At 47.5% G+C, this 18,105-nt stretch overlaps 1 protein-coding gene across 1 annotated transcript in view; it reads right to left on the reverse strand.

Annotated features, from left to right (window-relative positions):
- CA12 (carbonic anhydrase 12) overlaps positions 1-18,105 on the reverse strand; it is a 59,575-nt gene that overhangs the window by 19,192 nt on the left and 22,278 nt on the right. The window contains exons 4-5 of the mRNA XM_058294315.2: positions 2,774-2,953; positions 1,794-1,936 (exon numbers count right to left, since the gene is read on the reverse strand). Of these exons, the coding sequence (XP_058150298.2) occupies positions 1,794-1,936; positions 2,774-2,953 (323 nt within the window). The remainder of the gene's footprint in view (positions 1-1,793; positions 1,937-2,773; positions 2,954-18,105) is intronic.

Genomic DNA, 18,105 nt, shown 5'->3' on the forward strand with positions numbered 1-18,105 from the left:
TGCGTGGCACAGCACTCCTTGAGTGTATCAACACTGCGCATGGGCCAGCTCCACACGGGTCAAGGAAGCCCAGGGTTTGAACCGCGGACCTCCCATGTGGTAGGTGGACGTTCTATCCATTGGGCCAAGTCCTCTTCCCCCCATTTTAAACTTTTCAAGTGGCCTTTTCTAATTTTAAAAAATTACATCAAATTATTTCTTCTTTTAAGAAGATTACAGATTTCTAGCCTGTCGCATTGCCCCATACCATCTTGGTCTGGCCTCAATTTGAGAAGCTGAGCAGAATTCTATTTGGCTAAAACCCCAAGCACCTAGTCCTTGTTTCTTTTTACAGCTGACCTTTGAGCTTATGGTTTGTGTTAGCATTTTTTTTCTAAGTGTGCTCAGATAAAATTGAGAAGAAGTGAAGACTATTAGAGGCATAAGGGAATTCCCTACCGAGGGGATCCAGAAAGAGTCTTCTTACATAGACTAAATCCAGAAGAACTACTGCTCTTTCAAGAATCCTCCAAAACCTGCTGTTATAGGGTCACCTTGAGGCATTTTCTCTGTTATTGGCATTTATGGTCCATCTTCACCAAGGCCTTCTGTCTGACGACATGACTTAATAGCACAAAATGCAATAGCTAGAGTTTTTTTTTCTTTTAGGAGGTACTAGGGATTGAACCTGGGACCTCATACATGGGAAGCAGGAGCTCAGCCACTGAGCTACACCTGCTCCCCACTAGAATATTTTTAAATGCATAAACCCTCCCAGCCTATACCCTAACCCACATTTTTTATTTCCCGTGGGAAAGTAGTCCTTGAGGTTCAGAGAAGGACATGGCCTGAATATGTGAACCTCCAAAAGTGCCCTCCTAACAGGGCCAGAATTACCTCACCCACCACCACCCGCCCTGACACACACACACTGGTAACTACGCCTGTAATTAGCCTGAGACCTTAAACAGCTCAGTTGCTATGAACAGACAAAGGGCATGTTATTATGCGCTGTGGACTCCACGGGCTGATCATTAATATTTATCTCCCTGCTTTGTCCTGGGAACACAGAACCATGCCCCCGAGTTCAGTCCTGCGGGAGATTTGGAATGGAGCACCGCCCCACCCCTCCCCTTCGCACCGGGGTAGCGCGCAACAGTGCGCTGCCCTCCTCCCATTTCCTTTCGGCACTTCGGGCTAGCGCCTCGGGGCGATCTAACACAAGGCTGTGCAGACGCCCCAGGCTGTCTCAGCGCGTCCCCGGGCCTCTGGTTGCCGGGATGCCCTGTGCGTCAGGAGGCCGGGCGCCACCTGCTTTGTGGCCAGGGAGGAGAGCGGCCCTGCGCCCGGGTCCTCGTGTTCCACGGCAAGCCCCACGCCTAAAGACAGGACAGGTGGGAAGGACAAATGTAAACAGCGTGGCACGCGAAGGAAGACTGAGCTCAGGGGGCAGATAGCGCCGCGTGAGTCAGCGAGCCGAGGGGATCTTCATCCGCGCCAGTAGAAAAGGGGCGTGTGCGTCCCGCTGTGCCGCCGGGAGCAGGGGAAGCAGCCTCGCTCACTAAAGGGCGCAGAGGCAATGCCAGCACGCTCAGAAGAGGAAAGGGACCGGGGCAGCTCAGGTGAGCCGCAGGTGGCAGAGTGCCTGTAGCTTCCTGCGCCGCTGCCGGGGCCAGGGCAGGGCGCGCAGAGCGTGAAGGCAGCCCCCTCTGGGCTCTGATCTTACCTGCACACCCGGAGGTTGGGAGGCGGGGCAGGGAGCAGACCACCTGCGGCCCGACCACAAACTCCCCCTACCTGGCGGCCCCACTCACCTCTGCCGCAAAGTGCTTCCCGCCGACAGTGTGCTCGGAGCCGTGGGGCTCATTCTGGCTCCCCCAGTGCAGGTGCAGCTGCGTGGCACTGTAGCGGGCCTGGAGGCCCTGGAGGTGCATGTCCGGGGGCAGGCTCAGCTTCACTGCAGGGGGCGGAAGGGCAGCCGTCAGCGCCACCGCCAGCCGAGGGCCGCGGAGAGCAGGCCGGTGGGCCATGCCCGTCCAGGTGCCCCGCGGGGGGCAGGTAGAAAGCGGAGAGGTCCAGCCTGCGGGTCCGACACCTGGGCTTTTCCCCTGAGAATGTCCTGTTTCCCTAAAGCAACTCCAGGAGCACCAAAGCCCTCTTGATTCCCCTTTGAGAGTGGTGCAGAGAGCACTAGTACTAGGCCCACAGACGTGCGAGGACCAGCAGATGAGATGCTTGCTTACTTCATCCACGAAGGAGACACCTGGCTATGAAGGCAGGGCCTTAGAGGCACCCGCCAAGCAGCAACAGCAATAATAATGGCCATTTAGGGAGCATCCGCTACATGCCACATCCGCACATACGTCATCTCTAGTCTTCACGGCAAGAGACAGCAAGTTAGCTATCATTATACCCATTTTCCAGATGAAAGCTCAAGGAAGTTAAAATTCTTCCCCAGAGGCTCATGGCTTGTAAGTAGCCACACCAGGACTTGAACCCAGATTTGTCTGACTGCAAAGCCTGGAAGCTCCCCACTGAACCGCATGGCCCCTTGAGTAGATCTTGATGTCCCAGTAGATAGCCACGGCGCTCAGGCCTGTCCCTTTCCCCATCCCATGAGAAGCGCTACCCTGAAGGACCTCCCAAGCCAGGCAGGCAGCATCCCTCAAGATCCCCCGCTGCCTCTCCCCCTGGGTTCCTCGGTGGTGCCCCTCCTGCCAGACGGAAGAGAGCAGGGCGGGGAGCCCAGGGAGCTCGGGCACATCCCTTCTGGCCCCTGAGGGCTTCGCCTCACCTGAATGGCCGTTATTGGTCAGGTTGAACTCCCGATCGGCAGACAAGTTGTAGCCTTGGAACTTGAGGGGCACGAGGCTGGCGTCATACTGGAGGATGTCACTGTGCAGATCTATCGGGGACTGCAGCAAGCCCCCGCAGGACGGGTATTTCTTGGACCAGTTCTTCTCCCCATCAGGACCTGGAAGGACAGATTCGACCCCAAGATTTAGCCCGTTTTCCACAAAAGGCTTTTTCCCTCACCCTTTAATTGCTTTCAATACAATGACTCCTTTCCCCCCTATTTCTTACTCCCAGAAGTAAATTCTTCAAGGCCCAGGCATCTCAGTCTACAGAACCAGGTCCAACACCTCAAGACCATCTGCTCATTGCAATCCGGGGAAAGGACTAGAACAGCCATGCCAGGACAAAAGCCCACTGAGCTCTGCTTTATTTTGTACATCGTTCATTTTTTGACAAAATACATATACTTTCCACGTGAAGACCCATTCACTTTCAGCAATTCAGCATTTAGCATCTATTTATTGAGCGCCTACGTGGAGCCAAGACCTTGGGGCTGCTGTGGCAAACCCAAAATAGGGCCCCTGCTCTCTCAAGTTTGCATTCCAGTGGGGAAGGATTTATTAGATCTGAAACGTTGGTATTTGAGTGACCACAGATCCAGGTAGGTCTTTGAGGCTGGTGGATTTAAAGGTATCATCTTCCTGATAAGAAGTCATTGAGGACACTGACTCTTGACACCCATGTCTAGAGTAACTACAGAACCCAACCTGGTAAGTCAAGTAACTGTACCCTTGGAACCACAGAGTTAAGTGAGGGTTTAAGCTGGGGGAAAGTATCACAATACAAAGAACTAATGATTAAAATGTAATTGACAAACTATCATTGGGGAGGAAGAGACTTAAAAAATATATATCCTCCAGTACTCTGTCTTCTTGCTGACTACCAGATAACATTCCTTCCTCTGGAAATGAAAACAAATAATCCCATTCAGATAAACTTGCCAGCTCCCACAGGGAAAAGTCTTCAAAGAATGTAAAACTATATTTAAAAGATTATCTCCTATGGTAATTAAATGGATTTTCAGGCTGTGGTTTCTCCAGGAAAGCAAACAATTGGCAGGTCATGACTCGTTAGGGGAGAACCAACGGTGCCTGGTGGCCTCTATCAGAGTTGGGAACCAAGTTTTGCCAAGTAGGGTCTAGTCGTCAGTGTTTCTGTGCAAGGAAGGGTGTCAGCTAGAGAGACTCCACTCCTGGGAATCCTGCCCTAGACTACAGCCCTACTCACAAGAGTGTAAATGTGCCCATCTGCCCCGCCCCCGCAGAATACCCACCCCCTCCGCTTTGTTCTCTGAGTAAAGGACCACATCTGAGAGCCAGAAGAAGTACTTGGTACCCATGTTCATTTGAAATGTTCAGAGGTGTTGGTCTCTGGCTTGGTTTTTCTAGGCCAGATAACAATGGAATGTTACTCATTTTTCAGGCTGTCAACCTTTGCACATGCCTTTTCAGAAATGTTCGAGCTTAAAGGGATTTCAGAATCTCCTTTCCAGCCTTTCACTGGACATGGGTTCTCTCACTTGTGCACATCAGTCAGGGTCTCCACTATTTTTATTTCCAAGGTGCTACCACACCAAGGTGGCAGCCAAGGAAAGGAAGGAGAGAGGATGCCAAAGCCATCAAACTGGAGTAAGATGGTTATTTAGCTGGGGACAAAACCCAATTCTTCAAGGACGACAGCAAGCAGAGATGATGCAATTGTGAAGCATTGTGCAAACTCCGAGGGTGAGGAAGGGGCACAGCCGAAATGAAGCAAGACTTCTAGAGGGAGCGGCCTGCCTTGCTGTGCAGACGGCTCACAATACCGCCTGGCTACACAGCTAGCATGGCAGAAGCTGCCAGCCAGGCACGGATGGAAAAACTCGGGAAGAAAAGATTTCTCCTTGCACACATGACAAAAGGGAATAGCGTTAAAAGAAGGACTTTCTTTTCCCAGGGCAGGGGTTCAAAATGGTTTCACCAAAAAGGTATTTCAGTGATAACTTAACCAAGCGCTCTTGGAGGGCAGGGACAGCTCATTTTCATCTTTATGACCCCATGTTGCGAGTAGGATCACACACATAATTGGCATTTAATAAGCATTTTATCAAAGAGTGGACAACTCAAAAAACAGAGATTGGGAAGAGATTATCAGGAGGATTTTTAAAAAAACTGCTCTAAAAGCTCTATTGGAAGTTAAGGGCCAAATCAGGTATTTGGAGCAGGAAAGACGAAGGATATCAAAGACAGTAGATTGTGGTGTTGGCAAATCTTCCTTGGAAAGAGAAGCTGTGATGGGCCAGGCAAGTCCAGAGAATGAGCTTCCAGTGCCAGCTGTCCCACCTCCTCAGTGATTGCCCTCGAACACCTCAAGTTCCCTGCCGGGGTCTCCACTGCCCTTCATACAAAAGGGAGGATTGGACATTAGTTTCTGCAGGGCGCTCTCTGCCTCTCAGTTGAGTTTGTTAGGATGACTAGGACTAGGAGACTTTGCCCTCTGTATCAGGTGTGTTGGGACAAGTTGGAGAGGCTGCCCACGCCAAGGCGGTGCCCAGGGGGAACGAGCTGTGGCTGGAGAGCAGGCAGCTCTCTGCACCAGGAGCCTGCTACTCGGCCCTCGCCGCCATCCACAGCGGAAGCTCGCCCTGGAGTACCGGTCACATGCCTTAGGGAACCCCTGGGCTGCAGGGTCCAAAACGCCTTCTCCCTCCTCGTCCTCTTTCTTCCTTCTGTATTACTATTATTAATAATATTATTATTTTGGTACTCTGGGCCTTACAACTAAGCAAGGCAAGAATCACCCCCATTTATAGATGAAACTTTGAGATTAAGTCAATTGCCCCAAATTGAACTAGCTTAGTAACAGAGGTGCTCTGTCTGGGTCACAGGACCTCCATTCCCTTCCGTTTCCGTGTTTATTTAGGAGATGTTGTGCACACCGGTCCCCCCCGCCACATCCTCCTTGAAGGTGGGGCCCATGTCCCACCCTCCTGCATTTCCCAATGCCTGGCCCACAGCAGGCCCTCACGTGTCCATCCACTGAACCAGATTCCCCTGCCTATGCTTGTATGCTTCTCTGCAAGGACACAAGCACCACATGAATTTCCCTGTCCTCCCTCTGCCCCATACATTTCCTTACCGTTAAAAAGAGGAGGAAAATAGGACCACTTACTCAGGCTCAAAATTTTCCCTCCTAGCTTGCTAGTTTACCCAAGTGAGGATTCGTTCTATTTGGAACCACTCACTGAAAGAGAAACCTGGTTTCTGCCCAGTAAGTGGTTTCATAGAAGTTCACAGGACCCTCCTCCAGCCCATGATGGCCTGTGTCCCTTCCCTGCACAGCTGGGGATGTGGTCAGAGCAGCCTCCTGTCCTTGCAGCTTGAGTGAGAGGTAGAGGTGCCATGACAACCAGTATCAGGGTGACAGCGGCCAACTCCTTCTGCCCCATCCTCTGTGTGGGCAGCATGTGACTTGGTGCCTGCAGTGACCCTGGCCTTGGCCAGTGGCTGCAGCCAGAGCTGCATTTCCTCTACCCAGTCTCAGCTTTCACATTCATGCCAAGTGCCCCACTGCCAGAAAACCTTTTTGGGATTGACTTTTCTAAAAGAAGCACTTATTTCCAGCTACGGTGAAACTTGGACTTTTCTGAGTTTTGATTTTGCATCTTCAGTGGATTGGATTTCCTCCACAATCACAATAAAGGGCATCATGTGTATCTTTTTCAAATAAAATCTTTCCAGTTCATGAATTTTTCTGCCCTGGGCAAAACAGAGGTGACCAGAATTCCTGTTTTGAAATAGAACAGGAGATTAACATGACATCTCAAAACGCCCTTCGTGATTTCTGATTGGAAGTTATGAGGTCTAAGGCACAGGACTTACATTAACTGAGGCCCAGAATTTTTCCATGGAAAATTTCAAGCATATATAAAGGTAGAGAGAAGAGTGAAAGGAACCCCCATGTCATCCATCTTTGACAGTTATCAATCCACGGCCAACCCCATTTCATCCATACCAGACCCATTCTCTTCCTACCCCTGGATGATTTTGAAACAAATCCAGATACATGTCATCTGCAGTATTTCCATCTGTACCCCTAAAGCATAAGGAATCTTTTAAAACGAAACAAAACAAAACCAGAATTACCCCAACATAAAACAGTTAATTCTTTAATACAATCAAATCCAATCGGAATTCAAATTTCCTCAATTACCTCATATTTTTACAAAAATTTATCATGGCAACATACATAAAATAAAATTTTCCATTTTAACCATTTTAAACATGCAATTCAGTGGCATTAATTACATTCACAGTGTTGTGCTACCATCATGACCATCCCTTACCAAAACTTTTTCATCACCCCAGAAACTCTGTACCCAGTAAGCAATAGCTCTCCATTTTCCCCATCCCTCTGGGCCCTCTAATCTACTTTCTATTTCTGTGAATTTCTTGTATTTCATATAAGTGGAATTAAACAATATTTTGTCCTTTTGTGTCTGGCTTATTTCACTTAGAATATTTTCAAGGTCCATCCATGTTGTAGCATGTTTCAGAATGTCATTCTTTTTATGGCTGAATAATATTCCATTGTATATATATACGCATACATATATATGTATATGCACCACATTTTGTTTATCCATTCTTTGGTTGATGGATACTTGGGTTGTGCCCACCTTTTGGCTACTGTGAATAATCCTGCTAGGAACATTGGTAAAAAATATCTGTTTGAGTCTCCATTTTCAATTCTTTGGGGCATATACCTTGAAGCAGAATTGCCAGGTTATATGGTAATTCTATGTTTAACTTTTTGAGGAGCCATCAAACTGTTTCAACAGTGTCGTACGTAATTTTTCTAAGAGGTTATTTATAAAAGTCAGGAGCCAAGTAAGGTCCACATATTGTAATTAGTGGATGTGTTACGGCCTAGATTTCTATTTGATGGTGTACTGCCTCAGCAGAGACCAATTAGCCCCACATCCCCCAAGGCTCAAAATCTCAGGCCCCTCCAGAGCTTGCTCACTGCACCCTCTGTCCTCAGGTGGTCGTGGAGGCAGGTTTCCACACCACCACCAGCACCGCCCTCACCACATCACACTGCAAAGGCTCCCCACTGGCAAACAGCCCACAGCCTTTTTGGATTACACTGCCAGTCTTGTCTTTTATTTATTTATTATTATTATTTTTTATTTCTCTCCCCTCCCCCCCCATTGTCTGCTCTCTGTGTCCATTCACTGTGTGTTCTTCTGTGTCCGCTTGCGTTTTGCATTCTTTTCAGCGGCACCAGGAATCTGTCTCTTTTTGTTGCGTCATCTTGCTGCGTCAGCTCTCCGTGTGTGCGGCGCCACTCCTGGGTGGGCTGTACTTTTTTCACATGGGGCAGCTCTCCTTGTGGGGCATACTCCTTGCATGTGGGACTCCCCTACGTGGCGGACACCCCTGTGTGACATGGCACTCCTTGTGCGTGGCAGCACTGCATTCGGGCCAGCTCACCACATGGTTAGGAGGCCCTGGGTGCTGAACCCTGGGCCTCCCACGTGGTAGGCGGACACTCTATCAGTTGAGCCAAATCTGCTTCCCTTGCCTTTCTTTTATAGCCAGATTAATCTTGTTGAAGCTCTGCTTCTGTGAGGCCACTCCACCGTACCCTTCCTTTCTCTATCGCACACCCCCACACCAACAAAACAAAGCAAGACCACAGCTGTTTCTCACAGCCTCAAAATGCCTCAGCCTGTCACCTTGCAAGGTGTCACAGCACTTCCAGCCCACCCCAATGGTCAAACCAGCTTCTGCCATCTGCAGAATAAGCTTTGCCCGCCAACCTTCACAAATGTTCTTATGCTAAAATTTTGCTTAATATGTCTCCTTTCTTCTCTACCTTTCCAAATCTTGTCCACCCTTCAAAGTCCTGCTCAAGGCCTGCCAAAGCTACTTCGGCACACAGTGCTCCCTGCCTACCCTGAACCCTTTGGCTAGCCTACTCAGCCTTGCACAAAAGTACAGCAACTTTACTGGTCTCACCTGTTACCATTACCTCCAAACTAGAATCTGTCTCCAAGTTCCAAAGACCTTTTGAAAGCTACACCTTTTTGTCACACGCCTCCCCATGTCTGAACACATAGTGGCACTTAGTAAATACTTAATGAATGGACTTAGAGAAGTTCTTAAGTTCATTTCAGAATCCTAGTCATAAAGGGATGAAAGAAGAGTTGTGTATGTGGTAGCTAGAGGAACATGAAGGTAACAGGAAGGGTTCTGTTTATTAACGGAGAGCCTTGAACATACCTCCATGCAGAAGGAAAAAGGGAACAGAGAAGGGAAGCTCATACAAGAGAGGGAGGAGACCTTTGAGGAAGTGTGGCCCTGAGAAGAAAGTGGGAGAGGCTCCAGCCAGCAGAGGTGGAAATTAACCCTGGAGTGAACGAGACACTCCGTCAATGTCTGCTGGATGGAGCAGACCAGAACTCTGCCGTCTGCCTGGAAATGAAATCCATAAAGTGAAAAAACCCGATTAGGAATCCTGGAACTCAGCAGGACTGCAAAGTTGTTCAGAGAGAAGGATTAGCTATGGAAAGACAGTCTCAATTTCTCACATCCTGAGATGTAGGCAGAGATAGCGTTGAGGTTCCAGGAAAATCGCATCATTGTAGGTAGGCACAGCCAAGCTCTTTCACAAAAAATGGCTGGGAAGGTGCAAAATCCTACCCAGTGAGCCGTTTCGGGAATCCACAGAGCAGGAGGCTTCAAGGCATCAATCTGGAGGGAGCTGGACAAAGGGACAGTCCCAAGGGGGACTGACTGAAATCTTTTATTGTACTGAAAATTTGCCTATCAGTTGAAAAACACTAGTGTCAACATCTAGAATATATAAATCTTGCCACTATGGTTTTATCTGTTGGGTGAGTTTTGATCTGCAGTTTTTGATAGCCAACCAAAAAAAAAAAAAGCCAGAGAGTTTTCCTCAACCAATGAGTGTTTACTCAGCATCCCCCATTCATTTGGTTCTGTGATAAGTGTTGTGAAAATAGAGACCTATGACAGCTATCCTTAAACATTTGGAGGGTCAGATTTTTCAAAAAGTAGCTGTACTTTAAACAGGGTTAGAAAAGGAAGATATGATCCTAATGGCCAATACTGAATAAAAGTTACCATAAATACTGTATTTATGTGGGTTTCACACATATGATTGTACATTTAAAAATATGGGGGAGGCAGATTTGGCTCAACAGATAGAGGATCTGCCTACCACATGGGAGGTCCAGGGTTCAAACCCAGGGCATCCTGATCTGTGTGGTGAGCTGGCCCATGCACAGTGCTGATGCGCGCAAGGAGTGCCATGCCACAGAGGGGTGTCCCCGGCATAGGGGAGCCCCACATGCAAGGGGTGTGCCCCTGTAAGGAGAGCTGCCCCATGTGATAAAAGCACAGCCCACCCAGGAGTGGCGCCACACACAGAGCTGACGTAGCAAGATGACGCAACAAAAAGAGACACAGATTCCTGGTGCCACTGATAAGAATGTAAGCAGACACAGAAGAACACACAGGGAATGGACACAGAGAGCAGCCAACAGTGGGGGGGAGGGGGAAAGGGGAAAGGAAGAAACAAACATAAATAAATCTTTTTAAAAATAAAAATAAAAATATGGGGAGTGGATGTGGCTCAAGCAGTTGAGTGCCCACCTTCCACAAGGGAGGTCCCGGGTTCAGTTCCTGGTACCTCTAAAGAAGACAAAGAAACAACAAGCAGACAATGAGCAAAAACAATGAGCAAACAGATGAGGGAGTCATGGGGGGTGGGGGTGGAAGGCAGTGTTCCAATTCATATAATAAAGCATAACAAATGAAAAAAATTTTTAAATGGTTTCTGTAGTCCTTTCTATTCAAAGATGGTTACTGGTCCTTGTCCAAGCCTGGTGTCTTCTTTTTTTTTTCAAACTCTGTATTTTGAAACAAATTCAAACTTATAAGACATTTGCAAAAATAATGCAAAACTCATAGAGAACTCCAGCATATATACTCCTCTCACCCAGATCCACCAGTCTGAACATTTTACCACATTGCTGTATCATTCAATCTAGCTAGCTAGCTATCCATCCACTTACCCACCGATCCATCCACCCACCCATCCAACCATCCAACAATCCAACCATCCATCCGTCTATCATCTGTCTATTTTCTAAACATTTGAGAGCAGGTTGTGTACATCAAGGTCCTCAAACACATAATAACCGTAATACCCTCAAATACATTTCCTAGGAACAAGGGTATTCACTTACATAACCACTTAAGTACAGTTATCAAGTTCAAGAAATTTAACATCGATATAAAGTTTACAGTCTACATTCCAATTTTTTCACATATCCTAATAATGAATTTTTGAGCCTTTTCTCCTTCCTTAATGCATTTAATAGTTATTGTCTGTTTATTTTTCTTTTTTTAAAAAAATTGTTCAAATACATATACAACACGAACTTTCCTCTCTCAACCACTCCCAAGCATACCACTCAGTTCGATTAATCATATTCCCAATATTAATCATATTCCCAATATTGCGCTACCCTCACCCCATCCATTACCAGAACTTTCCCATTACCCCAAACAGAAACCCTGCAACCATTAGGCATTAACTCCCCGTTTCTTCTCCCTATTGAACCCCCTAGTTTCAACTTTAGAGAAAGTAGAGCAAGATGTCTGCAAGGGTGGTAGCAGCAAAGCTCAGCACTAGACTTAGCCTTTTCACACATATCACCATTCCCTTTCAAATGAATGAAGAAAGAGCAAAGAGAAGGACATTCATTGAGTGCTGATGCATGACTTGGGCCTGGCTATTTTTTATTGTCAGGATTAGTCTGTTACTACTTTAGCAACTTATTGTTGATATGATACTTGCTTAGTTCAAGAACTATTTGTTTTTTTTTTTATTGACTTTGTAATAATATTACATTAAAAATATATATGTGAGGTCCCATTCAGCCCCACCCCCCACCCCGCACCCCCCCTCTCCCCCCCCCCAACAACACTCGTTCCCATCATCATGACACATCCATTGGATTTGGTAAGTACATCTTTGGGTACCTCTGCACCTCATAGTCAGTGGTACTATCATGGCCCATACTCTCCTCCATTCCATCCAGTGGGCCCTGTGAGGATTTACAATGTCCGGTGATTACCTCTGAAGCACCATCCAGGGCAGCTCCATGTCCCAAAGACGCCTCCACCTCTCATCTCTTCCTGCCTTTCCCCATACCCATCGTCCACCATGTCCACTTTTCCCAATCCAATGCCACCTCTTCTATGTGGACATTGGATTGGTTGTGTCCATTGCACCTCTATGTCAAGAGGAGGCTCAGATTCCACATGGATGCTGGATGCAATCCTCCCATTTTCAGTTGTAATCACTCTAGGCTCCATGGTGTGGTGGTTGTCCTTCTTCAACTCCATCTTAGCTGAGTGTGGTAAGTCCAATAGATCAGATTGTAGGTGCTGGAGTCTGTTGAGGCTCAGGACCTGGCTATCACATTGTCAGTCCAGAGATTCAAATCCCCTAAATATATCTTAAACCCCAACACTAACTGCACCTCCAGCACATTAGCATGAAAGTCTTATGAAGGGAGATCCCATCTGAGTCCAGATTCATCACACATAAACACCATTTCCAAAGAGGGGCCATCTGCCCTGGTAGTTGACCCCATTGGCCATGACCATAACTCTCATGGGTCTCTTTAGCCTTCATAGGAACCAATATCTGGGGGTTGTATCTGCTTTATCTGTCTCTCTGACTCTGCTCAGTTGTGCATGAGGGCAATCCTTCTGCCAGCCTCCAGACTCTTTTTTAGAAACTCGTAGCCATATAAACTCATTTGTCCTTTCCATTTCCCCCTTACTTTAGGTCAAACAGCATTTTAAAGTCATGGTATTTTATGTAGACATGGATATTCTGCCGCTCCGCATTGAACCTTCCGTATAAGGTCATTTTCCAGTTGCATCATCAGTTGGTAGTTGATAGTGGTCCCTCGTTGCCAGGGAGTCTCATCCCCGGGTGTCATGTCCCATGCTGGGGGGAAGACATTGCATTTACATGCTGAGTTTGGCTTCGAGACTGGCCACATTTGAGTAACATGAAGGCTGACAGGAGGGAATTCCCAGGCACAATGTTGCTCTAGGCCTTGTTCTTATTTTAGGTTTATCAGCTCACAAGTCTAGTCATTAGCTTCAGGGGCTCACTGTTGAACCCTCACTCCCTCCCGGTCCCCGCCACTGTACCTGGGAGACTGTCGCTGCTCCCCTAGGGACCACAACAGAGCACCACTGGCCAGGAACCCAGTACCCCCCCTACTGTGGTTTTTAATTGTTTCCACTATGAGTATATCCATACATTACCATGCACCCTGGACATATGAAGAACTATTTGTTGAACACATCGATGCCTCAGGCTCTGTGGCAGAGGCCAGGGAGATGTAAATGACTTAAGATGAGCTGACAGTCTAGTGCAGTGGTTCTCAAACTTTAGTGAGCATCAGCAGCACCCGGACAGCTTGCTCAGTGACAGGCGCTGGGCCCCAGCCCCAGAGTTCCTGATTCTCTGGGTCTGGGGTGGGGCCCGTGAACCTGCATTTCTAACAAATTCCCAGGGGAAGCTGATGCTGCTGTCCTGGGACCACACTTCGAGGATGACTGATCTAGAGCAGCCATTCTCAACCCTGGCTGCACATTGCAATTACTGGAGAGGGTCTGCCTTTGCCCAGGCCCCAGCCCCAGAGATGCTGGTTTAATTGGTCTTAGGTGGGGTCCGGGTGATCCTAAAGTGCAACCAAGTTTGAGAACCGATGATGTCGAGCCCCCATCAGACCAGAGGCAGAATGGTTGATCACAGGGTCTTTTACTTTCTGGTGTCAGAGCCGAGTTGCTTTTTTGTGGTAGTTTAAATTTTGGCTCTGGTTAAATTGCTATTAATTCTGTTATGTAAAATAGCTGTTGACTGAAATAAAACATTGATCTTTCTCCTGTTTGGGTTTTAGCTGTAAATGGGGGGAGGGGGGTAGTTGGCATGAAAGGAAATGGAGAAGAAACCTGGGTGTCCCGGAAACAAGGGGCTAGGGCTTCATGAGGCTATTATTTGTAAATAACAAGTCTCTGAATGGAAAGGGAAAACTTCAAATAATAATCATAACAAAGGCATATTTCCATATGAGGCGATGCAGCAGTGTTTCCTGGCCCTGAGAGGAAACTGGTGGGAGAACAAAGACAATGGGTACAAGCTGTCTTTGTGACAGGCTCCTTCCCGGCAAAGAGAGCTCTGAAAATATCATAGGTGCTTCTAAGTGTTGGTACACCTATCTCCTCTGGCTGACAAGAAAGCTGCTCTTCTCTCCCTCCCTCGCTCGCTCTCCCCATCCAGCCACCTTCTCAGCACTCACCTTTGTTAAAAGTATGAAGCAGTGGGGGAGAAACTGACTTGATTCGGTGTTTAGACAAGAGGTCTGGGGAAAACCTGGATATCTGACATGAAGGTAGCCTTGAACAAATTATTTGGCTGTGGACTTTTAATGCCTGTCTATTAGGGCAAGGACCTTCCCTTTAGCTCCTGCTCTGACCTATCCCCTTTTCACTGTTGAGTATCTTAAAAGAATTGTCCTCACTGCCCATTGCTATGTCTTTGTTTTCCATTCAGATCCTGTTGCTTTGTGACTGAGTCCTGCACTCACATCCCACTGAGTTCCAACAGACTTCTAGTCCTCCTTTTTCGTGCAGCCCTTGACATCCAGTAGGTGTCCCTCACCTCATATCTGAACACCTCTCCTTCCCTGCCCCTCCTCAGGTCTCTGGCTGCTGCTCCTCAATGTCCGCTGTCCCCACGATTTGGTCCTTGGCTCCACTCACACACACACACTACCCTAGGCTGATCCTGTCCCTTCTGTGGCTTCAACACCATCTCTGTCCCCTGCCCAGGGTTTCCTCCTGAGCTCCAGACCAGTTGCCTATTGGACATCCCCACTGGATGTTCCGCGGGTACCTGAAGTCAGACATGTCTGGAGGGGGAGGCAGATAAGCAAAGGATTTTATAAACAACCAAGCTCACCATCTTTTCCTCCAATCCCCACCCTCTCCCCAAACCTCCTTCACCTCCTTGGAATTTCTCTGTCTCAGGATGGCACCACTTACCACACTAAAAGCCTGGGAATCACATTCAATTCTTTCCTCCTCTCTCCTTCCCCTACTTCCAGGCACAGAGACCTAACAATTCTACCCTTTTAGGTATCTTTTTTTTTTTTTAACTTTTTATTCTCAAAAAACTTGAAATGTACAGAAAAGTCATTAGAATAGCACAACGAATTCCCATATATGCTTCACCTCGAATCACAAGATGTGAACGTTTTGCCAAACTTACTTTCTCTCTCTTTCTACATATATACATGTTATTATTATTTCTGAACCACTTGAGAGAAAATTACAATGTGGCTCATCATTAAAGAATTTAAAGTGAATATCCTGAAAACAAGGATATTTTCTTACATATAACCACAATACAATTATCAAAGTCAGGAAATTTAACAATACTCTTATAGAATATATGATTAATATTGTATTCAAATTTTGACTCCAGTCTCAAAGGATCTCCCCGCAGATGACTTATTATTTATAAAGGAGAAAACGGTAACTTTAAAGTGGAAAAACATATCAAACACCACGTTAACCAGGTGATCAAATCATCACCAATAATGGGATAACAGACATCTCGTGCTTCCTGGTGTGACACACTGAGCAGGACACAACATCACTTCTTGCCAAAATGCACAGCCTGAATCTAATCATGAGAAACATTCAGACAAGCTCAAGTTGAAGGACATTCTACAAGCTATCTAGTCCATTTGCCTCAGCAGGGTCAAGGTTGTGAAAGTGCTAAGAGACATGACAACTAAATTCAACAGGTTATCTAGATTAAATTCTGGGCTGGAAAAAAAAACAGAGCTATCAATGATAGTATCAAGCTTCTTTTAAACTCGGCCCTTTTCTCTTCCCACTGCAGCCCTGTGATCTGACTCACAGCTCCTGCGCTGCACCCCCTCGTCGGCCTGTTTCTGCAGGCTCACACCACAGCCCTCCACTCGCTACGCTAATACAGTCCGGTCTGGCCATTTCTTTGCTGAAAGATTTCCCGTAGTTCCTCTGCAGCGCAGCGCCCCAGGACCCCGTGATTCTGCCCACCTCCCCAGCCTTTGCCTTCACCACTACCTCCTGTCGAAAACTGTGGAGGGCTTACTGATACTCTATTCTGGAACTAATGTGATTAGTAGTGGAAGTAAATGTAACACTGAGACGGAGAAAGTGGCCATGGTGGCTGCTGAGGGTGGGAATGGGAAGAAGAAATGTGATGTGGGGGCATTTTCAGGACTTGGAGGTGTCCTGGGTGGTGCTGCAGGGACAGTTACTGGACATTGTATGTCCTCCCATGGCCCACTGGGTGGACCTGGGGGAGAGTGTAAACTGTAATGTGGACCATTGACCATGTGGTGCAGCAGTGCTCAGAGATATATTCACCAAGTGCACTGAATGTCCCATGATGATGGAGGAGGTTGTGGTTATGGGAGGAGTAGGGTGAGGGGGGTGGGGGGTATATGGGGACCTCATATTTTTTTAATGTAACTTTAAAAATAAATTAATTAATTAAAAAAAAAAACCACGAAAAACAACAGTGGAGGGTCTGAGCCGTTACCCGACTTGCAAGCTTACAAGTTACCCTGACACAGTTTCATGGATACTGGCAGAAGCCATGAGCTTCCTGGATATGACACGAAGGACAGTTACTGCTGTGAGTTGAGCAGCTCGAGGAATATCATCTGCACCTGGTTCTCCAAGCTCCAGTTCCCACTGGGTGATGCAGGGAAGTCCAGGTAACATCTGTACATGCAAACTACTCAGCATTGTAGCTGAGGAACCCCAAGCGCAGGAGACCCCAACCTTTTAAAGGAGGCTGCTAGCAAACCCGCCCCACCTTTGCCCCCAAGGGAGACATTATCTTTATTACACTGGACCACCAAACAATCTGCTCTGTCATGGAGGGAGACAGCGTCTCTGTCTTCCAAGGCTATTTGCCATGTAAACATCCCTGAAAAGAGAGTCCTGAACAAAAGCTTTCAGTGCCACTGCTCACGAGACACGCGGAACAGGAGAGACCCCTGAAGAACTGTCATCCCATCAAGTACTGGGCCGCTGCCACCCTGATTCTCGGACTCTGCCACACACGCTTGCTTACTTTGGGGGCCTCTGCTGCCTGGAAGGTAATGCTATCCTCATCCCTAAAATGCACACCACCCATACATACATAAACACTCGCTTTGGTTTGCTAACTCCTTCTCAAGAATCAGCTCCTCGGGCAGGGCCCTTGCTGACCGGCACCCTCACCCCAAATTTTAGGCAATGTGTCCCCCTCTGTGTTCCATAGTCCCAGTGCACGTAATCATAGCACTTAATTCACTCCACTGTCCTCGCCTGCTTCCATGCCTGCTTCCCCTTTGAAAGCAAAGGCTCCGCTGAGATGCTCTCTCATTCCCAGGGACCGATAAAACAGGCAGTGGCTGGATTTGGTCCATGGGCTGTAGACTGCCTCCCCCCCGGTTTCTGTGTGCTTAACATGTATTAATTAATTTAATCTGCATAACAACCCTATGACGTAGGTACTAGGCTCTCGTTTAACAGATGAGGTCACTGAGGCACAGAGAGGCAGAACGGCCTGCCCAAAGTCACAGTAAGTGGCCAGGCTGGGCTCTGAGCTCTGGCAGCTCATACTCTCCTCTACGGCAGCCTTTGGGGGATTCGGAATCTGGCCAGTGGCAGCCCTCATGAGGTGGTGATTGGCCTGGGCAGTGAGCTACAGCCAGAGGGGAGAGGCGGCAGTGGATAAATTTGTGACCTTGTCAACATTCACTGGGAATCTGGAAATGGAAGACACAGATTGTCAGGGTGGGGCCTGAATGAACGTGAAGGCTGATTGGCCCCTAAGCATTGACCTGATGTTGCCAATTCTTTACTTAACAGCTTTCACAATGAGGAAGTCCTTTCTGATATCTGACCAATAGTACTCTTGCTGTTCTTTAAAGTTACTCCCTCATGGCCCACTGGGTGGACTGGGGGAGAGTGTAAACTACAATGTAAACCATTATCCATGTGGTGCAGCAGTGCTCCAAAATGTATTCACCAAATGCAATGAATGTACCATGATGATGAAAGAGGTTGTTGATGTGGGAGGAGTGGGGTGAGGAGGGTGGGAGGTAGGAACTTCTTATATTTT

This window comes from Dasypus novemcinctus, chromosome 3, assembly GCF_030445035.2.
Source record: "Dasypus novemcinctus isolate mDasNov1 chromosome 3, mDasNov1.1.hap2, whole genome shotgun sequence".
Classification (NCBI taxonomy): domain Eukaryota; kingdom Metazoa; phylum Chordata; class Mammalia; order Cingulata; family Dasypodidae; genus Dasypus; species Dasypus novemcinctus.